This window comes from Zootoca vivipara, chromosome Z2 (assembly GCF_965207765.1).
Source record: "Zootoca vivipara chromosome Z2, rZooViv2.hap1.1, whole genome shotgun sequence".
Classification (NCBI taxonomy): domain Eukaryota; kingdom Metazoa; phylum Chordata; class Lepidosauria; order Squamata; family Lacertidae; genus Zootoca; species Zootoca vivipara.
Window position 1 is genome coordinate 1227948 of NC_142585.1, and position 22435 is coordinate 1250382.

The following is a 22435-nucleotide window of genomic DNA, read 5'->3' on the forward strand; positions in this document are numbered from 1 at the left end:
CGTTCTTATCCTGAGGTGCACTTTCACTAATGGGGCCTTCCCACTGCATGCACGCCTCTGCCGCATGATTTCTGTTCGCATCCTGGGGCAAAGTTTGCAACCAAGAGCAGCTACTTCCGGGTTAGCGGAGCCCATAACCTGTAGCGTTCATAACTAGAAGCATTCATAATCAGAGGTACCACTGTAGTGTAATGAAAATATCAGGACCTTGGACAGCTCCAAGGGCACCTGCTAAGGGAAGCTATTGTAGACATTGTCTCTGCTGGGGGCTGATGTCTAAGGGTCGGGTGACAAGACCTGGAGTGTCTCCCAAGAGCTGCTGACTGTTTGGTTAAAATCATCATCCTCATCATCATTAGAGGGCCTTCACCTTATTTTGCAGCCTCTGGCTTCTGTGGAAATCCTCTGAATTTGAGGACAGTGGTAGGGCTCTGTCCACGAGGGCCACAAAGGAAGTGCAATTCCTAACCCACTGGATGTAGACTGAACATTCCCTTGTCTGATTTCTCTGCCAAGGTCTCCAGGTTGTGGGTCTCAACAAGAACAGTCCCCTGGTCCATTCATATTCTGGAACTCAACCATGTCCCCAGAGTTTTCTAAGGCAGGTCAACGAACCCATGGGGACTCATACAACAAGCCAGAACTCTGGCTGAAACCTGTCCACCAGGCATGTCTCCGTGGAACAGGAAGCAAGAGCAACAGAAGGGCAAATGAAGCCCACTCTGCTCACCTGCTGACAGATGCTCCTCAGGACATACTTGGCATAAACGTCCAGGCTGGCTGTCTCTATGGAAACCATCCGGCTTGCAGGCTTCTTGTCATCTTCCACGAGATCATCCACCCCGGCCGGATGGGAAAACCCAGAGCCCTTCAGTTCGGCATCCCCTGCAACCAGAAGCAAGGGTCACCCAGGGCAGAGACCCACATGTAACGGCCAAATGTTGTGGTGCCTCTCAGATGAGGGAGGACTGTGCCCATCTCCTCCTGTTCCTGGAGACAGGAACCAACATTCCCCAGGCACATACCCAGTACGAAGACAGCCTTCAACACAGCAAACACGGCTCCATCCACAATGCGGTTCTGGGAAGCAGCCAGGAGGTGTCGATCACAGGAAGAGCGGATGCCCACTGATGGCTTGCCTGTAGCAAGGTGACAAGGCAAGGGAAAAGCTCTTGCCATGAACTGACTATGAATACTCCAGACCAAGCTGGGAGATAAAAAGGCACCCAAAGGCATTGCAGTAGCTGGTGAACACAGAACAGCCAGGATGGTGTCATTGTACAGAACATTTAGCCATTGCTTATTGTTAAAGCCTTGGTGCTTGGGAAAGCTACACTGATAAAAAAATCTGGTCAAGAATGGAGCTTTCAGGACATTGTGAAGGCCTCCTCCCTTGGGCAAACCTTGATTTCTTTGCGATCTTTGCGATCTTTTTGGAAACTGGAAACAGTTATGATAGCCCTGTAAATAAGCCTACAAAGCTACTCTCCTGCTTTTTAAAAAATTTTGTAAACTGCTTTTGGGCTTTTTCTTGACAATCAAGCAGTGAATAGAATGGAATGGTGACCAGACCCAGCCAGTGCTCAAGACACCGGCTGGCTCTCAATCTAAGAGGAGCCCCAAGATGGGCTCCTCTCTTGCTTAGCCAGAGATGGCTGGAGATTATAGGAGGTGGAGTCTGAACAGTCTTACAGGGTCTGCATCCCAGCAAGAAATGGAGGCTTCCATTTAGCTATCCCAGCTACCAGCTACTGTAGATATTTAGGGCCATCCAGTGCATTACTGTGGCCACAGGGAGTCACCATATGGCACCAGAGGCCTGACTGGCACCAGAGCAAAGGCTGCCTCAGTCAATCTGGGAAGATGGTTTTGACCAGCCATGAGAAAGAAGGGCAGATGTCACCAGCTGGCCAAGTCAGGAGACACAGCACGTGAGGAAGCAAGGAGGAGGAGGTGGTAAAAGAGTGTCTGTTTCTCTGTGTTATGATCAGTTAATAGAGTTTAGGGAAGAACTTGCAGACACCACCGCATGGGGGGTGCTCTGCCCCATAGGCTGGAGAGACAACTGTCAGCAGCAACAGGTTGACCATGACCTGCACAGCAGGAAAGAGGGTCAGGGAGAACAGTATCCTCCATCGGGGAAGAAGAGACATGGAAGAGGACAAACCCCAAAGGAGCGATCACTTACTGCTGTCCTGCTGGCAGGGGTTCAGCTGTGGGGTCTTGAAGAGGTGGAGCAAAATCCGGCAGGTCAGACGGGCTCCGGGTTCCGAGTCCTGCTCGCTGCAAGCTGCAGAGAGGTAAAACCACCAGTGGCAATTGATCTGAGCTGACCCTCTAATTTTCAAGGAGGGGGGCAGGTCTCCATTTGCAAGGCAGCCCTCAGAAGAAGAGGCTGGCCCCTTACTAGGCAGCAGGGCCCCAGCCATTGCAAGCAGGCACTCACCAGCATTGAGCAACGAGGGAATGGCAGCACAGCGGATCAGGTCCTCGAGGAGGAGGCACTGGCGAGCAATGAGGATGGCCACGAATGTGGCAAGGGAGTCGTGGAAAGACAAGTCACTCACCTAAGGGGAGGAGAAAGAAGGCCACAGCTGAGGCTTTCTTTTTTAATTAAAAAAAGGTTGCTTCTGTGGAACTGGAATCACTCAAGAGCAATCCACACACAAGACCACGTCATGCCATAGCCTCAGGCTAGTGAATATTTCTCACTCTCTTTCTTTCTTTTAAATAAATTTTATTAAGACTTTTCATAATATAATTAAGAAACAAACTGATCTAAACAAAAAACAATAAAAAAAGAAAGAGATAAAAGAGAAAGGATTAAAAATTACAAAAAGTCCTCTCTCACCTTAACTTTTGTTCCACAAGAAAAGGTAGCATCCTCCAAGCTCTCACCTGGGAGCATCCCTTTCTTCCCCCAGCCTCTCACCCTGGGAGATCTCACCTTCCCTGCCTCTCACACAGGGTCCTTCACCAACTGTCTGTCACTTTCACCTGCATGCAATTCTTACCAAAATATAGTACGAGAGAATGTTAAAGGGAATAATAACAGAATAAAGAGAGAGAGAAAAGGTAAAGAAATGTCTTGTGACAGAGATTAAAATTGCTCAGGGTAAAGCCCTTTAAGCAAATGCAGCACTCCACAATATATATTTAGCTAGCAGCAGACATAGGAACATAGGAAGCTGCTTCATTCGGAGCCAGACCATTGGTCTATCTCACTCAGTATTGTTTACACTGGCCAACAGCTGCTCTCCAGGGTTTCAGGCAGATTCCCTACCAGAAGATGCCACGATTGAGCCTGTAACCTTCTGCGTGTAAAACAGGTGCCCGTCCTCTTTCTACCATCCTGTGTGCTCCCTTAGTTGCTCCTCAAGGATTTCACACCCTGACGCTTCTCCAGGTACCCTCAGCAGCTGCCATGCATACTCTATCCAGCACAACCTCCAATGTCCCCACCCCCATTATAGCCCAGGCCCTGCCCTTACATCCACATTGCAGAGGAGGTCATTGAAGCCACAAGTCCCGTTGTTGGAGGAGCAGCACAAAGCCTTCAGCACACCCAGCCACTCAGCACTGAGTGACTTGCAGTAGCCCGTCAGTTCGGCGCACAGGATCGCGATGTCGTTGACCCTGCACAAGGAAAGGCATTGGTGGTGGTGGCCCCTGGCCTGAATGGCTTCAAAAGAGGCGATTAAGACATATTAAATGGAGAAGAAACCTAGCAGTGGTTATTTAATTGTGGCAGTTAAATGGAACCTCCATGTGCAGAGGCAGTATACCTCTTAAGAGACCTGCACTTGTTTAGGCAGGCCTGTCCTGAAATGTAGAATGGCTGTTTTGATCTGGGTGTTTGGATCCTAGTTTTAGCTTATCAGCGACTTTTAATTATTTCTGAAGTTATTAAATAATTGTTCTCAACTGGTTTTTTTATGGTGAATTTATTAGTTTATTCTTTTTGTAAACCACTTTGAGGCTTTTCCACTTAAAATCAAGCAGTATAAAAAGCATCACAATTTTTTTAAAAATGCTATATGCTTCTAGGAGGGAGGCAAAAATGTAGGCAAGGCCTATCAGCTTCATACTTTTCTTCTGAAGTGCCTGTTGGTCCCAGTAGGAGAAAGGCTGGTGGGCCGGACGGCACTGCTCTAGTCTAGCCCATCCAGAGCTCTTATGTCCTTAAAAGGTGTCACTAAGAGGAGAGGTAGCCCCAGCCCAGAGGCCCAATCAGCCTAGTCCAGCTCTCACCGATCAGGGTCGTGGTGCCCCACACAAACATGCATGAGGGCGTTGCACACAAAGCTGTAGCGGTTGGCCGGGTTGTCGGTGAGGCTCTTGCCCAGGTTGGTGTAGGTGAAGTTGTGGGCCGACGGGTTCTCGATAGTGTCGATCATGAACAAGGGCTCCCACAGCATGTTCGAGTCAGATGGCTCCACATTGCAGTAGATTGTGTTCTTCACCTTGGAGCAGAAGTCGCTGGTGGAGAGAAGAAAGGAAGGTGGGTGAGGACCTTTTAGGAGAAACAAAACGCACTTGCCTGCGTCACCTCCCCAGACAGCCAGATGGCGCTCACCTGAACAGCTCTCCAAATTTACTCTTCAGGTGGCTGCAGGAAGTGTAGAGGTCATAGAGGTACGCTAGGATGCAGCGTTCTGCAGAAGATCCGTCGGAGCGGTTCATGCCATGCTTCACGACCCCACACAACCTGAAGGGGCAGAAGAAAGCAGGGTGAAGAAGTGGCGAGAGGGTTGGATTAAGTCAGGAAGGGTTCCAATCCTCCACTTGGTCACCTTGGGGCAAGCCACTATCTCTCAGCCTAGCCTTCTGTCATCAGCGCCCCCCCCCCTCCCCATCACCAGTCTGGTGTATAGGCAGCTATTCCCAGGTCTGTGCTCTATAGAGCACTTGCAGCAACACACCCTCCACCAGTTTATGTATCTCTCCCCCCCCCCCAAAAGGCCTGTGTGCACACAGCCGGAGACTACACCTGTATGGAAGCTGCCGGTGCTCTTCCCTCTTTAATCCTCTCCTGGTTCTGGGAGACAATGGTGCAAGAAAGGGCAGGGAAGCACCTAGCCCTTCACTTGCCCAACCTGCCTCTGCCTCTTCTCCTCTTCTGATGAATCCTGTGTCCTGCCTCACATCTCTGCGCTTTCCCTGCCTCTGACTCTTGCCTACTGACTAGTATAGGTCCCCACAAACCACTGCCCCCTTCTCACGACTCCAGCCGCCTTTCCCGAGGCACACTCATCAGCATCCTGCCAGTCCCTGACAGGATTGTTGTGAGGATTAAAAGTGGAAGGGAGGGGGAGAAACATGTATGCCACCTCGAGCTCCTTGGAAAAAATGGGATATAAATGTAACAACAGGTTTACAAATAAAGTGAAAGAAACTGCAATGGAAGGCAGGACGGTGAGGGGAAACTCAACATGTAGGGGGCAAGCAGGACGTCCATGCTCCCCCCCCCCGGACATTTCCGGGCGTTAAGGATGGGGAGCCACACCAACAAGAAGCTCTGACGTGATGTGAGCCCCCTGACACCCTTAGAGCAGCAGCTGAGATGCACTGGATTCCTACCCTTCGAATACTTGAGCCATCTGGTCCTGGTTCAGGATAAGACAGGAATGATAGTGCCGCAACACGGCCACAATGCACAGGCACAGGCTGGTGGTGTAGCTGCCCACCAGGTTAGAGGACTTCAGCAGCAGCTCTGCCTCCACCACACTCAGCTCATTCAGCAGCTGGATTCAACAGAAGAAAATGTAAGGGGGTGGGAAGGAATTAAAGGAGGCATGTGTGAGTAACACAACAGACTGGCTCACAGACCTCCATGCCCAGCCTTTTATGAAAGCTGTTTCTGTTGACAGAAAGAGGTCAGGAGTTGAAGTTTTCCAAAAGAATAGTGAGGGGCTTAGAGATGTAGGTCTGTGGCCCCCTCACCCATGAACTCTCTAAGTAGCCAGTGGCCAATTCCCCACAGGGCTTTGTGCTCTCACAGTCCTTCCTCTCTCCCACATGCTTAAATGAATTACTTTCCCTTTGGGGAAAGCCACAATTTGTTGTGACACCTGATCCAGGAAGCTGTGGCTCGCAAATAGCCTCCAAACAAGGATCACCAACCAGCTGCAAACAACAGCTTGGATTCTTGGGTCTGGAGAACACAATCAAACCAGAGCTTGCAGGCATCACAGTGGCAAGTGATGGGCCTTTTAAAGTGAAAACATATTCAAGTTTTGCTCTTTGTTTTGGTAAATAAAGCCATGATATTTATCTCGAGGCAGCTCAGCTTCAAGGTTTGCTGGACTGCAACTAGCTAGCAGGGCCAGTGGTCAGGGATGATGGGAATTGAAATACAAAAACAGCTGGAGACTCAGGTTTGAGAAACATTGTACTAAAGTATCTCCATGCTTCAGAATAAGTTGCTGGGGAGCACAAGTGAAAAGAGCCCCATTGCACTCCTGTCATGCTTGCGGCATTCTCAAGCGAACCTGGTTCACCACTGTACAATAACTCGGTTCTGGGCCCTTGGCCTGACCTAGCAGGGCACTTCTGGTGTTCCTATGGAATAGAGGAGGGAAAAGCAGGCTAGAGAAAGGCAAGAAGCAGATTTCTCTTTTATGAAGTACAAAAGGCAGAACACGAGAGGAAAGAACAGAGAAGATGCTCTGTTCCTGGGCGGTGGGTGGAGACAGCTTCCTTGGATGCCTCTCTCCCTCTGGACTAACAACTGTAAGGCACAAATGGTTTGTGTATTACTTGTACTTCCATTGGGTGTGTACAATTTTGTTCTGTCTGTTCATTCTCACTGCTATCCTTTCGTAAGAAGAGCTCTGCTGCATCGCCTGACCATTGGAGATTATGGGAACCGTGAGTCCAACCATGTTTGAAAGACCATCGCTTTCTCCATCCCTGACCTAACCAAGCACAAGTTTGTGGAAGGCGTGGGGTCAACGCATACAGCAGCAGGACCCAACCAAGTGCCATCCAGGTGCCTTGGACCACCATTCGCAGCAGCCCAAGCCAGCTGTGCTGATGGGTGCAGGTAGAGTTGTAGTCCGAAGCATCTAAAGAGTATCAGGCTGGAAATGCTGCTATAAGGAAGAAGGGAGGGAGAGAAATGAAGAGGGGACCGAGGCGGCTTCTATCATCAGCCCCCCAGCTTTGAGATGCGCACCTGGATGGCGAAGTCGATGAGGCCGCTGATGTTGAGTGAGTACTCCATCAGGTCGAAGATGAACTGGACGTGCTGCACCAGGGGAAGGTGGTAGGACATCCCTAAGGCAAAGCTGGTGATCTGCTCCAAGACATTGCGCGATACCTGGAGTTGGGGAGCAGGGGGTCAACAGCCACTATTTACGAAGCCACTGCCTTGCGTCAAGGCAGCCTGTTGGTCCATGTTGCCTGGGGTGGGGTGGGGATGTCAGCCCTGGGGGGGTCAAGTGCAGCCCTGGGGGGTCAAGTGCAGCCCTCCAGGCCTCTCTGTCTGTCCCGGGCCATGCCCCCTCCCCATACCACACCCCTCACTGGCCCTGTTCTGCCCCCTCCTCTAGGGACTTTACCTGGGTGGAATGTGTCCTTGCATTGTGATGGGATCTCTTGCTTGCCTGGATGAAGGATGGAGAGTGGGGTGTGTAGGTGTGTCTGGCCATGCCTACTTTGGCCACACCCACCACTGGCGCACACACACACACCATAAAAACTTGCACACAACGGAATATGGCCCATGGCCTGAAGAAGGATCTGCATGCCTGATGTAGCCCAATACTGTCTTCACTGACCAGCAGCAGCCTTCTTTCTTTCTTTTTCTCATCTGCTGCTGTGTGTAACTCTTTATAGACCGGAGATGCCAGGGATTGAACCTGGGACCTTCTATGTACATACCACATACTCTGTCCCTGAGACACGTGTGCCTTTCAGTAGTCAGCTGAAAGGCACATGACCAAAGGAGATCCCTGTCCTTACGCACAAGGCACATACCTGAGAGGTGACAAGGTGCTGGTCAAAATGAGAAAGGTGTTGGAACTTAGCAAAGATGTCCTCGGCTGTCGGGAAGGCCTCTGGCTTGTTCCGTTTCCTTTTCTGCCCCTCCTCTCCCCCTATACCGAAGGAAGGAGGAAAAAAAAAACCAAACCTGACGGCTGCTATTTAGCTTTTCTTAGAAATGGAAGCCCCACATTTTCCATTTGCATAAATGCAAAAAGGGGCTTCAGGAAAATCATAAGCGATACAATGTGAGTAGAAAATCGATGTGAAAATGGCAATGAGTTTTGCGATTACTTGGTAAATACAAAAAGCAGCAGTTTACAGTATGGTAATTGGGGTCACGAGTCGGACACGACTAAACAACAACAATTGGGAATTAGAAGCACTGTATATGATTGTCCCCCAAAGAACCTCAGCAAACAGAGTGGTTTTTAACCTGGTGCCCGAAAGGTATCTCAGAGAGGGCCCTTGAACATCCTGGAATATAGCATTCCATAGGCCTCCTCTCCAGGTGTGGCTCACCTAACCTTTGCAGGAGGCCTTCAGAGGACGACCTTAGCAGCCTGGCAGATCATCAGTTCATTACCAGGACCAAATGAAGGTGGCAAATTAGTATTCATAGCCCGAAATAATTAGGCCCCAGATATTGGAAAGGCTGCTTCCTTCCCTGCAGACCCTCTCATATGTTACGATCCTCTTGGTAGCTTCACCACCCTCAGAAGTTTAGGGCATGAAAGCAGCCCATGAGAGAGTGATCTCTACCTGTGGCAGCACTTACTGTAAGCTATGGAATTCACTCCCTACAGAGGCACATGTAGCATCTTCACAGGACAGCTTCCATCCCATGCTGAACACACACCTCTTTATTCTGGAATTCAATGCCTGAGGTGTGTGTTTCTAGGAGTTGCCCTAATCTTTTGATTGTAAATTGCTTTAACTGACTTTAATATCATGTTTTTACACTGCTGTAATGTGGCCCTGGGACCTTACAGTGAAGAAACACAATGCTGGTAAGAAATGTAATAATGGTAACAATAAGATAATGATAGTGATATTGGAGATGACCGTTCAGGTAACCTGGTCACAGACCACTTGGGTCAAAAGCAGCACTCTGAAGTAGGGCCAGGAAGCCAACACAATTATTTCAATACTGACCAAATGTGATCTCACCCACAATCACGGCCATATTTTGAACACATCGTCTTTCCAGGGTTCGAAAGAAGTCCCATGTAAAGTGCACAATCCCCTAACACAGGGTTTCCCAACTCTGGGACTCCAACTGTTTTTGGACTACAATTCCCATCATCCCTGACCACTGGTCTTGCTAGTTAGGGATTTGGGAGTTGTAGTCCAACAATAACAGTTGGAGACCCAAGTTTGGGAAACCCTGCTCTTTGGACACACAGGTGACCCACAGACCTGTCTCTGCTGTGCTCTTCCGGTTTAACACCTTCAGGATATCTTTGGTTATCTTCTTGATGGCATGCCGTGCCTCATCACGCTGCTTCCCAACACCAAAAAGGACCACCAGCCGCTGGTTGCATTCATGGCTGCTTGACTCCTCCTGAGAAGTAAGAGATCGGAAGGGATGGGTGCTGCTGCCAGGCGGGGAGGTTTTCCAGCTACCAGTGTTAAGAGGCCCTTGCCTACCTCACAAACCCAATGAAGCAGGGCATGGGGGACCTCAAAGCCATTTCCCCTAAACCAGGGGTCAGCAACCTTTTCTAGCCGTGGGCCGTTCCACCGTCCCTCAGACCATGTGGTGGGCTGGACTATATTTTTTTTTTGGGGGGGGATGAATGAATTCCTAGGCCCCACAAATAACCCAGAGAGGCATTTTAAATAAAAGGACACATTCTATTCATGTAAAAACACGCTGATTCCCGGACCGTCTGTGGGCCGGATTGAGAAGGCAATTGGGCCGCATCTGGCCCACGGGCCTTAGGTTGCCCAGCCCTGCCCTAAACCATGCTCACCTACCCCACACCTGATGTCAGGTGCAGTGGGCAGGTACTGGCATGGCTGCAAAGGGACAACTAGGCAGGAGCAAGGTGCACCCCCTCCAGCATTGAAACTGCTGCCAAAATAGAGGGAGAAATTCTCAGCTTTAGTGGTCATTTCAATGCAAACAGCTTGGTGCTGCAGCAACAGCAAAGCCCCTTGCAAGGCAGTTCCCAAGCACCTGACTACTTCCAGGCGCTCGGGAAGTGCTGCACAATGGACTGCGACAGGCGGGTTGCCCAGAGAAAGGTTTGGCCTGCTGAACCAAAAACAGTACTCTTTAGTGCAGGGTTGGTGAACCAAGGCAGAGAACATAAAGCATTCCATAACATAGCAGGCAGTGGGAAATGCTTTTGATAAAAATGCAAGAGTTGCTCATAGGAAGGTGCCGTGTTGTAAATCAGAACTTTCTGTCCCCCCAAGCCATGATGGGCCTACTTTGTCCGTCAGCAGTTTGCAAGAGTCTCAGAAAATGAGGTCTTTCCCATCACCTCCTATCTAAACCCTTTGGCCGAAAATGCCAGCAGTCAGACCTGGGAAGTTCTGCATGCAAAGCACACACTCTGCCACTGAGCTGTGCCCTCTTTCCTAAATCTATATGTGTAAAGAAGCTGGCAGAGAAAAGTTTATATGGCACATTGGCCATCTTTGCCACACTGCACCATGCACTAGATCAGGAGTGGGAAAGTTGTGGCCCTGCAGATGATGCTGGACTTTGTACTCCCATTGGAGTCCAGCAACATCTGGAGGGCCCCAACCCCACCCCGCTCCAGATCACAGTCTAAGAAGCTGCCTCCATGTTTCTACTTTGCAAGTTGTTTCCAAGTTGCTCTGAGTTCATGTTTCTGAAAAAAGCAACTAATAAATATTAATCATAATAAGATGGGCGATAGGTCGCTTTGTACTACCTTTTTAAAAGGGGGGACAGCCACATTAATGTTGTTATAAGTTGGGCGGGGGAGGGGGGAAGAGGAAGCATGCACAAAATCATGTTCTAACGCAGGGCTTTCACATTCCCCACATTTCCAAGAGCCCTCCCACCTCCTTCTGAAAGGTGGGGAAACACTAACTAGCACACTGTCAGAGCCCTCAAACCTCCTTCCCAAAGTGCCATGCTTACTTGGCTTTGGGAAGGCTGCAAAAGCACGGGGGGCATGTCAAATGTTGAGGGCTGACAAAAGAGGCCTTGAAGGCTGCATGTTGGACCACCCTGTTGTAATCCAGAAAGGTAAGGTAAAGGTAAAGGTACCCCTGACCGTTAAGTCCAGTTGCGAACAACTCTGGGGTTGCGGTGCTCATCTCGCTCTATAGGCCAAGGGAGCCGGCGTTTGCCCACAGACAGCTTCCATGGCTAGCATGGCTTTCTGGCAAACCAGAGCAGTGCACGGAAATGCCATTTACCTTCCTGCTGAAGCGGTACCTATTTATCTACTTGCACTCTGACATGCTTTTGAACTGCTAGGTGGGCAGGAGCAACGGGAACTCACCCCATTGCGGGGATTCGAACCGCCGACTTTCTGATCAGCAAGCCCTAGGCTAAGTTGTTTAGACTGGTTTTCTGAAACCAGGGTTATTTTCTAAAAGGGAGGGTTAGTATTATTATTTTTAGGTGCCAGACAAAAACTTTCCTCTAAAACCGGGTCTTTGGCCATAAACTATCTGCAGCCTTGTAGAAGTGGTGGAATGTTTTTAATGTAGCTTTTTTTTACCCCATGGTTTTAATGTATCTAGTGAGCTTTAATTGTCTGTCTGGTTGGTTGGTTGGTTGGTTGGTTGGTTGGAAGTTGCTCTGAGTTGTCCTGGGCAAGATAAAGCAACTAATTAATTTAATTAACTAATTTAATTAATTGGCCTGGTTGTGTTGAATATTTGTTTGAACTCGAGTGGCAAGTTTCCTTTGATTTATGAAAGGTTTTGATTGCAAATTGACATGATGGTATGCAAAAACTAATGTGCTTTGTAGGAAAATTTCGTATGGATACCAAACAAGAGGCAAGCTTTCCAGCCTAGCTACAACTTAATTGGAGTTCAGCAGAAATAGCTGAAGTTAGTTCCTTGGGAGTGTGTGTAGTGGAAACTGACCTTCACTTGTATTCCATTGTTTAGTAAACATGGTATGCATTTATCTGCTATGTTTTGTTATTCACTGTGTGCTGTTTTGTTATTTGCGTGTGCTGTGGATTTCTCACAACTGATAGCATAATACAATTATCGCCTTTAGAGGAGATTAGGTCTTATGCATCTGGTTTCTACTCCTGTTCTCTCCATCCAGAGCAAGCCTTGAGCTGCTTCCTCTCCTACCTGTGGAATAGGGAAGTGCATGGAATACTGAATATGCCGAGGCTGGTCATAGAGGGACGCCAGCATTCCATCTGCAACTCTGTCCTTCAGGAGAGGCTTGATGTCCTTCTCAAGATCCAATTTCTCCGGAGAAGGGCTGGCTTTAGACTCGCAGTGCATGGGAGGGGAAAACATCTGGTGGGGGGAGAAGAGAGATGCACACGCAGAAGGCAAGGTGAGGTCATTGAACTAGTTGGAAAGGGGGAGGAAAAAGGCTACCTTCAAAAAAAGCAGTCTCGGAAGGGCACCAAAGCAAGGTTGCTATAGTCACATGGCCCACACACCAAACAGGCCTGTCACTCACCACATGTCTTTCATTGAGAACCAGGCAGTGCAGGGGGAGGCGGGAGCCTGGGGTAATTAGCTGGCTACCAAGGATTCCAACAACTTGCTTCTGTCTCTCCCACTTAATCCACGTTTACGCTGTCAGGGCCACCTGACTCCCTGCACGCAACCCCACTTTGGCTGCCACGACAAGGTGGCTGTGCCAAGCTCTGCCCTCATCCCTGGCTGCCTCTTTGAATACTGAAATAAAACGTGCATTCAGGGGGCAGAATGCTTATGGGATGTGCCCTCTCTGCAGCATACCAGGCAGAGGAAACCAAAGGCATGCACTACTCCCCACAAACACTGGGGTGGGGCGGGTGGCACACACCAAAAAACCCCATTATTTTCTGAAGTCAGAAGTATAGGACTTAGAAAGGGGCATGGTCAGGGCCACCCTGGCAGGTCATACCGAGAAATCTGTCTTCTCCATATCATCAAAAATCACGCTGGAGTTGTGGTCAATGTCCATCTGGCACTCTGACAGGCCTGTGTCCTGGGAGAGACAGGAAACAAGGTGCAGCCGTTCAGATCCTAAAAGCTCCACGAGCAAGCCCCAAAGTCCCCCAACAGCAACTGCCCCCTTTTCTCCTTCTCTTCCCTGGCCCACACCTCCAGCTTCATGCTGCTGCTCCCTTCCACCTCCTTCCTGTCATGCTCATCGGCTGTGTCGTCAAAGGGTGAGGGAGGGCGAGGCCCATGCTCGATGGCCAGGTCCCCGCGGGAGATCAGCGTGCACATGTACATGTTGTGGGAGAAGACGTCGTGCCTGATCAGCTCACAGAATAGCAGGACCAGGTTGAAGAACTCTACCCTCTCGTTCTCGTTGCTGGGGTCAGCTGCCAGGGAAAGGGAGAAGAGCAGGTGAGGAAGCAGCGGTGTAGCCACAGCTCCCCAAAGGAAGGGTAAGCGAAGGAGGGCAATGCATTCCCAACTGCCGCCTTGGGGCCTGGCAGGAGTTGAAGGTGAGAGCCCATACATCGGAGCCCATACTTAGCACAGGAGCCTGGGTGTCCAGGAACTGCATGAGGACGTCCTGAAAGACGGGTGTGACGACTGGTGAGAGGGAACCTGAGGAGATGGAGCCTTTCTCATCCACCACTTCAGAGTCTCCGCACCTCTGGGCAGAAAAAGATGTGGTTAGTCCCTAGCCCCCCAACAGTCAAAACAAAGACCGTCCCGCTTCTGCAGTTTGCTGCCTTTGGATGAAGCAAAATATCACTAGATTCCTTGCAAGTTTTTCTTTTCTTCCACCCCTACAAGTTCTCCCTACAGCAAGTATGGTGAATCTGTGACTGTCCTGATGCTGTTGGACTGCCATTAGCCCCAGCCAGAACAGCTAATCAGTTGTGCATCATGGACATTGTAGTCCAACAACTGCTGCCCGGCTCTGCCAGGCTCCCGCACTCACCTCTGCTTCAATCTCAGAGTTCCGCTTCTCCAGCAGCTTGGCCACAACCATTGCCCTGTGGCGTCCGGATCGCTTGTGGCTGACAGCCCACTCACACAGAAGGGCCACCACTGCGTCGTCATCTGGAGAGATCTGCCAGGAAACAGGTTGAGTAGAGCAGCAGTTCTCAAGCTCCCCCATCCCAGACCAGTTGAAAACGGCCGATGGTCCTAGTAGATCACTTAATGATGTTTTTTCTGCCTGTTGTAGCAATTGTAATGCACTGTACTAGGTGCTGTGTGATTTTTAACTGCATTTTTATCACTTCTTTTATTTCTTATGTAACAGATTCCACAAACTGTGAATAGTAATGCACGAAAACACGTCAGAAACAAAAGAAGCTTCTTTTTATTGCTTATTCTTTTTATTGTATTTTGGTGCATTATAGTTAAATGTCAATACAAATATTTAATGCAGACATGCCCCAGACCACCTGAATGAAGCTTGTAGACCACCCACAATTTTGGAATTTTGCAGGGTATCTAAATGTGCGGGGGGTGGTGGTGGTGGTGGTAGGCTCCATTTCTGCAGACTGACTGTGAAGGGGTTCTCAGGTCCCATAGTTTCAAACAATCCCTACCCACAGACCCTGTGCTCTCCTTCCACATTGCTCAGAGAGAAAATGCTCTAGTAGAGGCCCAGAGACCAGGCCAGGTCAGGAAACAAATTCATGTCTGCAACACCAGCTGTTGCTTTCCTTCAGTCACAGTGTTAAACAAAGCAAACATTAATGCCAGAACAGGCTTGCTAGAGTGATCCAAGGTGAGAGGATTATGGCTGCTCCTCCCCCCCCCCCAGAAAAGCAAAGCCGCAATTGGCTTACGTTAGAAACCACGCTAAACAACCTAAAGTTACATACACATACACACAAACAGTTCAAACTCAGTGCCACTCCACTAAAGATAAGCAATTAAGGATCAAATGCCTGGGGAAAACAAGAATGTTTTTGTATGGTGCTTCAAAACAGAGAGTGATGATCACTAGCTGCTCCTAACAGACTCCTGCATAAAAGCCTTCAGTCCCTTGGGAAAGCTTCTAGAACAGTTTCATTACTCCAGCTTCTAGACTGACTGGTGACTTGCTGAGAACCAACCTTCCCTTGGCCAGTGACTGGACTTTCCCTCTGTTCTTGACCATGAACTGTACTCTGGCTTTGCTCTCTGGAACATCCTGTAAACAGACTCTGAACCCCTGGCACAACCCTATCTCCTGAAGCAGGTGCCACACACTGCTCCTAAACCCAGAGGTTATTGACAGCAGCCACTGACCAACCCCCTCCTACTTCTCCACCTCTGCGAATTTGCCTGATCCTCTTTTAAAGCCATCCAAGCCAGCTGCTGTCACCACATCTTATGGCAGTGAGTTCCAGAGATGTAGAATGCATTGTCTGGAAAACTATTTTCTTTTGTCTGTTCTGGATCTCCCACTACTCAGCATCACAGGGTGGTTCAGAGTTCTGAAATTATAGAAAAATGGAGGGTGGGGGAAGAAACGGACTTACTTCTACCCACATTCTCTGCACTGTGCATGGCTTTTGTCCTATGTGCTTTGATATTGTGAAGCTGAAACAGGAGGTAGTGAACACTATGGATTGAGCTGGAATCGACGCAGCAGACCAGAGTCTCCACATGAAACCTGCTTCCAACATTCTCTGGCTGCATATACACTACAGAACTCAACACAAATCTGGAGTGGAGTCCTTAAGACAGTTGGAAGGCGCCTTGTACACCTTCTGGAAACTCCAGAGCCCAGCTGGTACCAAAGCTTTGCTGCTTTCTTTTGGACCACATCAGTGAGGCTGAGAGGGGGTGTCTTGTCATCTGGTCACCCAGGGCCTTCATTCACGCTGCCCTGCTTGAGCCCTGGGGAGGTCACTTGGGTGCTGCTAACACTGCGGTTTTACTGCACCCCCAGCACATTCCACTGTTTCCCAAGACAGATGGATGGCAACAACAACTATATGCACCCCTCAAAAAGGGGGGGATCATGCAAACTGTATTTTACCCCTTACAGAGCTACAATTTTCAGCACCCTTAACAGTTCCAAGGATTCTTTGAGAGGGTGCCTTACAAGTATGGTGTGTACGCAGCCTCAGCCACACAGACAAAGGGCCAGGCCTCAGTGGCACAGCACCTGCTATGCACACAGAACGTCCCAGGTTTCCATCTCTGGCATCTCCAGGTAGGGCTAGGAATGTCCCCTTCCTGAAACCCTGGAGAGGCGCTGCCAATCATGTTAAAGTCTGAGAAAGTAAAGCAGCTTTTGAGAAGCAATTAGAAAGCTGGCAAGCAGCCAAATTGGCTGGACTACATGACTAAAGTTTGCTCAGCAACTTAGAGGCCTAGCAACAGGCTGTGATTGGATGGAAGTTTCCTGATAAGCAGCATGATACTGCAAGGTTGTTGTTGGGGAGTTTTGAGAGAGTCTGGAGATAGTTGGTGTGTGTTAGATGAGAGAGGTGTGTATGGTAACTTGTAAATACTTTGCTTTTGCTCTGCTGTATATAATAAAAGTAACTGGAACTCAAGTTACTGTTCCTGAAGTTCTGTTCCTGAACCAGTGCACTGGGCTGAACAGTCTTGCAGGGTGTCCACTGCAGGAGGATTGGAGAAAGATCCACCAATAAATCAATGTGGATGTTATAGTGAGCTAGCTGGAACAATATCATATCAGCCCTTTATCCAGAACCATGAGCACTGGAACCTTACTTTATTTTTAAAGGAAGGACCAAAGCTCAGTGCAGGGCCCTGTCCTGGAGCCCACAGAGAACTGCTGCCAGCCAGTGTGGATGATGCTGAACTAGAGGGGTAAAGAGCCTTTGACTCTGCAAAGGGCAGCTTCCTATGGTGAAAGAAGCTACAGCTGCTTTGTGCAGTAGTCCTCACCTCGTGGCTGTCTTTGCTTGGACCTCCCCCAAATATCCTGTTGTACAAGGAATCCAAAGAGTTGCTGAAGTCTGATCTCTCGAAGCTGTGGCTATCTAGGACTTCCAAGGTGTGCAGCACGCGGCTTATTGTGAATCCTGAAATGGAAGAGGAAAGCAGAAGAGATTCAGAGGCCGTCCTGTGGCAGGTGGCTCTCCTTCCTTGAGAAGTTTTCAAGCAGAGGTTGGGTGTGGCCATCTGTCGAGCTTTAGCTGAGATCCCCTGCACTGCCGGGGGTTTGATGGCCTTTGGGGGGGTCCCTTTTAACTCTACAATTCTAGAACTCCCCAAGTAGAAGAAAAACAGCCAGACTGCCTGGAGAGGGAGAGGAAAGGCTCATTAACAACCGGCAGAACATATAATAGCACACACACAAACACATCAGGGGGTGGAGGGGACATGAATAACAGGAGAGCAAACCACTCTTCACATGGGCAAAATGTGGCATGTGTTGCTGCATGGCCTACCTGCAGTGGCTTCTTGACATTTGTCGAAGGACCAGCGCACCTCCACTGCCTGGCCCCGCTCCTTGATCTGCTGCTCGATTTCCCGGAGTCTCGCTCGGACCTGACAAGGAAGGAGCGTTGTAGAGGATGTGGTGCAACCCCCAGAAGCATGAGAGGGGCTGCCACCATTTAGCCCCAAACACCCAAGAGGGGACCAAGCAGTGTCTCTCCTGCAGCTGGGCTACTGGCCCAGCAAGCCGTGGGAACTGAGACCGACTGAGATGAGGGGCTCCAGGCCCTGGTGCTCACCTGCTGCTCATTCCGGTCCCTGCTGCTCACCTGCTGCATGAAGCCAGCGCTAACCCCAGGCATGGGCAGGTTGGAGGGGGAGATGGGCAGGTGGTCAAGTGGGGAGCCAGTCTTTATTCGGCTGTCGGTTAGGGAGTAATGCCAGACGAGGGCACTGGGGCAACACAGGACAATGCTCTGAAGAAATACAGCAGAAAGAGGGACTGAGCTCCCTGGAAAGTCCCTGTCCTCCTTTTATTCCATGCTTGCTATAAACATCCTGAAGACTTTGGACCATTTCGCCTTTTGCTCACTTTTGCCCAGTATTAAAAACTCTCCACAAAGCATCTGGTCCCCACAAACCTGCTGTAACCAGATCCAGGTACATGTTAACTAAAATCATTGCGTGTTATTTCTGATTGCCCTTGCCTTGACCTCTCTCCCCGTCTCCCCGGCCATCTCCTTGTCTTGAACTATAGGCCCCATCCAGCACCTCACATTTAAAGCAGTTTTATCCAACTTTAAACAGTCACAGCTTCCTCCAAAGAATCCTAGAACCTGTAGTTTGCTAACAGAGTTCTCAGGAGACCCCTGCTCCCCTCACAGAGCTACCATTCTCAAAGTGGTTCATACATCAATCCCCTTCCCAGGGAACTCTAGGAATTGTAGTTCTGTGTGGGGAACAGAGGCTCCTAACAACTCTCAGCGTCCTTAGCAAACTACATTTCCCAGGAATCTGGGGGGGGGGAGCCATGACCTGTTTCAAGTGATACGGCACTGATTTATAAATATATAGCACAGATACAGATGGAATTATATATTGTAAGCCTCCCAGAGTAAGGACTTGCCCTTGGTGAAGCACCATGCACACAAATCAGATGAGAACAAATTTGTTTTATATGTGCCCAGCTTGGTTGCCCCCATTTTGCCTAGTACTCCATTCCATCCCACTTAGGGGACACAACCTGGCACTCCTTATTCCTTATTTGCCATCCTGCTAAGGTCAGGAGCCTCAGACCCAGATGGTCAAATTCTGCCTGCCAAGCCATGAGAATTCTCCTTAGATCGTTCCACTGCTTCACACCCTCCTCCAGTGTCCTTGCCTGGCTAGAATGCATCTTTGGACTCTGGTCATGCCTCTTGCTTGCCTGAATGTAGGATGGAGAGAAGTGTGCAAGTATGTGCAGAAACTAAGCTACTGTACAAAGGTAAAGTTTACATTCATTTCTCCACCCACTTATGCTCTGGCCCTGCTCCTTTGGAAGGTTGCCCAGAAGGGAATGGGTCCCTTCGGCTGAAAAGGGTTCCCTGGCAATGTGCTAAAATGATCACACCAGTAAAAGGGCAAATATCTGTAGGATTTCCCAAAAGCCCCTTCTATGAACAATCCTATTCCACCAGTTGCCTAAACCCTCCTGTACAGTAGATGTGTCCGCTTCCCCAACCCCAACCCCTTAAACCGCCCCATCACTCCATTGACTGGGCATCTGCCTCTACCCTGACTTGCCTGGAGGATGCAGCTGAGCCCATAAACCACAGGGCGGTGCTGTGGGCAATGCAGCAGGTCACCGAACGGACTGGGAGGGGGGTTCCCTGCAGCCGGCTGAGGGGTGGGCGTGGATGGAAGAGCAGGGGTGCTCTGCGCTGTGAGGTGGTGGGCAGGATGCCCACCAATGCTGTCCAGCAGTATGGCAAGGCGGCGGGTGCAGAAGTAGGCGAGACGCCTGGACAAGTAGGCCGACTGCACGAACTCACCGGAATACTGTTGCAGAGAAAGGAAGGAAGGAAAACCTACTCATTGCCAGGATGGAAAACCTGCCCCTCTCCATGCAAAGCAGCTGCGGACAAGAAGAGCAACTTCAACCCTGCCCAGATTTTGAAACCAAGAAGGTCCAAGGGGGAGAAGGAGCTTCCACCAGGTCTCCACACTGCCAGGTACCTTGAAGAAGCAATGGCCCCAGGACCAGGGGTCCCCACATCAGCTGCCTGCATCCCTGGGCAGTTCTCTGACTCCCACCCGCTACTCATCATCTTTGCCAGGGACCACTGGAGTGATTGGGAAGGCAGGAGCTTCAGAGTCACTGCCAAAGGGCCTGGCTGGTTACTCAGGAGCAGGGGAAAGTGCACGGAAGCCACATGCCCGGATCAGGGCCTGGATAGAGCCTCCAAGTAGTAACTACTTCACAGATGAAGAAACAACTATCCTCCAGGCTCCAGTCTTCCTGACCTGGTATCAGTCGGTGCAAAAATCTTCCTTCACAACAAATGTGCCATGGGCAGCCATACCAGCAGCCATTCTATCAAGGGAGAGGAAGAGATGGACTCATTCCCAAGGCACAACTGAGAGACAGCTAGCATTTGACACCTCTCTCCCATCAGCTGTTACCATTCAAGCTGGTTATTATAACAAATTTGTGATTTTAAGAACTGGGGCCCAATACTGTTTCCTTCCACTCTTCTCTCCCTGTCCCTTTTTTCCTTTCATGCCATGTTTTTCAGACTCTTAAGTCTGCAGGCAGGGAGTGTCCTGCTTGTCATGGTTGTTGCAGAGGAAAGGGGTAAGCTGACCTGCAACAGAAGGGGAAGAAGCAGCTTCAGGAGTTCATCTTCGCCTGGTCGAATCTTCTCAAAACACTCAAGCACCCAGGTCAGGAACTCGTGTCTATCCAGCATCCCATCCTGGAAGCAAACAATTAGATCTGAGCAGACCTTTCCCTAGATGGGAGCCAACGCGTTTGCACCTCTGACAAGAGAAAAAGACAAGTATAGTCAAAAGGAGCAGCCACACCCTCTCTCTCACCTGGAACATGAACATAGCTAACTTCTCATTGTAGTCCCACTGCTTCACAGAGTACTCCACTTCCTGGGGCATGAGGCTAGAGGGAGACGCACAGGCCTGTGCCAGCAGCTGCCGATGGAAGTCCGAAATTTTCTGCAGCTGCTCCCACAGGAACTTGGTGATGATCTGCGTCCACTCTGGAAGGAAAGAAAAGCTGCTGGAGAGGTAGAAGTAGATGGGGCTGGGCTTCAAGGGCTGCAAAGAAAAACGCACTGACGAGGGGGAAATAAGAAGGAAGTCAAGGGAAGCCAGGGCAAGCTGTGGACTTAAGAGGCCAAGCTGCAGCATCAGAAGCACAAGCTGGTCCTGCTCCAGCAACAGGAGAAATAAATGAGCAGACAAGTACCAAAGGTCAAGGACATGGGTGGGGAGTCTGTGGCACTCCAGATGTTGTTGGACTCTAGTTCCCATCAGCCCCGTCTAGAAAGGCCAGCCATCAGAATGAGGGGAGCTATGGTCCAACTACATGTGGAAGCCACAGCTCCCCATCTCTGGTCTCAAAGCAAGGGTGGGGAGCCTTTTTCAGCCTGAGGACCACAACCTTCCCAGAGTCACATGCTAGCAGTGGGTGAGGCCAGAGGCATAGTGGACGGAGCAACTAATGTCAACTTTGCCAATGTCCAGTAGGTTTGTTTCTACACACCCATTCTCTCTCTCTCTCTCTCTCTCTCTCTCTCTCTCTCTCTCTCTCTCTCTCTCTCTCTCTCTCCCCTCCATTCAGGCAAGCAAGAAGCAGTAACATACTCCATCCAGGCAAAGATGCTAGTTCTGCAAAGCAGGCTCAGTGAGGACAGTGGCCTGGGGAATGTTTCAGGGGCCAGATAGAGGCCTCGGTGCCAGGAGCAGGTCAGCAATAACTCCCATGAGCTCATTGAAGTTAACTCTTTATTCAAAGAAACAAGGTAGCTCATGAAGCCATGCCTGGTGGGCACAACTCTTCCTGGTAGAATCTGAACCTATGAGGCAGTTGTGAGGACTAAAGGTCCCTCCCTGCCTTCCCACAGTTCCCTAAGTCTCTTCCTCCCCTGGTTCTTTCTCAAACAATCTGAGACTCTGTTGTCTTGCCTGTCCTTGCTCAAGCCTCTTCATACCTCCTCTGGTTCTGGGAAACAAGGGTGGGGGAGGAGAGCTGGTTGCAGCAGGAGTGGGAGACACCTGTGACTCTTCACCAGCCTGACTCATCTCTGCCTCTTGACTCCAATCCACTTCAGTTTCCTCTTCCTCTTCTGCCTCTGATTCTGGATTTATCTCTGCCACAGACTCTTCCTGCTCACTAAACCCCGTTATCTCTTCAGCTTCCAACACCTCTTCTCCCTCTGACCACTCATCGTTGTACCACCACCAATCTCCCGGCACTGAGACTTCTTGCCTGTGGGGTTCCCTTGGTGGTTTCCCAGCTGATGCCTCCCACCACTCCTCTGCATCCATCCCATCCATAATACCCAGGAACCACGTTTGGCCCACGCATGGTCTTGAAGAATAATGACAGGCAACAGCTGGAAGAAGAAATCTCCAAGAAACCCAAGCCTGTCTAGTCCCACATTGCTGTATGGGTTTAGGTGGCATTTGCAATGGGGAGAAGCAGTCCTTACCACTGAATGGATCGATGACATGCCGTTTCTTCACTTTGGTTTCTGTGATGGCTGCATAATAGGCACAGGTCATTTTGATCAGCCAGGCTGCCCTCATCACAGGCACGGTGTACTTTGCTAGGTAACCAAATACCTCCTCTTTCTTACTGAAGATGGGCACCTGACAGAGGGAGGGGGGAGGGTGAGAGCTGTAATTGGAGAGGGGCTGTCCAGCAGCAACAACTGCTGGAGCTGAAGGCAGCTTG

At 49.9% G+C, this 22435-nt stretch overlaps 1 protein-coding gene across 14 annotated transcripts in view; it reads right to left on the minus strand.

Annotated features, from left to right (window-relative positions):
* The window catches only part of MED12 (mediator complex subunit 12), a 50986-nt gene that overhangs the window by 23918 nt on the left and 4633 nt on the right, over positions 1 to 22435 (minus strand). For 6 of the 14 annotated variants that reach the window (XM_088665166.1, XM_088665157.1, XM_088665161.1 and 3 more), the window contains exons 4-26: positions 22191 to 22350; positions 20560 to 20735; positions 20328 to 20438; positions 19267 to 19521; positions 17781 to 17957; positions 17493 to 17592; positions 16987 to 17123; positions 14063 to 14194; positions 13645 to 13771; positions 13264 to 13490; positions 13064 to 13147; positions 12289 to 12462; positions 9406 to 9550; positions 7981 to 8099; positions 7178 to 7321; positions 5581 to 5744; positions 4577 to 4708; positions 4252 to 4479; positions 3492 to 3636; positions 2447 to 2567; positions 2189 to 2290; positions 1026 to 1139; positions 731 to 885 (exon numbers count right to left, since the gene is read on the minus strand). In XM_088665166.1, the coding sequence (XP_088521292.1) occupies positions 731 to 885; positions 1026 to 1139; positions 2189 to 2290; positions 2447 to 2567; positions 3492 to 3636; positions 4252 to 4479; positions 4577 to 4708; positions 5581 to 5744; positions 7178 to 7321; positions 7981 to 8099; positions 9406 to 9550; positions 12289 to 12462; positions 13064 to 13147; positions 13264 to 13490; positions 13645 to 13771; positions 14063 to 14194; positions 16987 to 17123; positions 17493 to 17592; positions 17781 to 17957; positions 19267 to 19521; positions 20328 to 20438; positions 20560 to 20735; positions 22191 to 22350 (3429 nt within the window). Of the gene's footprint in view, positions 1 to 730; positions 886 to 1025; positions 1140 to 2188; positions 2291 to 2446; positions 2568 to 3491; positions 3637 to 4251; positions 4480 to 4576; positions 4709 to 5580; positions 5745 to 7177; positions 7322 to 7562; positions 7608 to 7980; positions 8100 to 9405; positions 9551 to 12288; positions 12463 to 13063; positions 13148 to 13263; positions 13491 to 13644; positions 13772 to 14062; positions 14195 to 16986; positions 17124 to 17492; positions 17593 to 17780; positions 17958 to 19266; positions 19522 to 20327; positions 20439 to 20559; positions 20736 to 22190; positions 22351 to 22435 lie in introns of all 14 variants that reach the window. The other 8 variants (XM_088665163.1, XM_088665162.1, XM_088665168.1 and 5 more) reach the window with 4 other exon arrangements.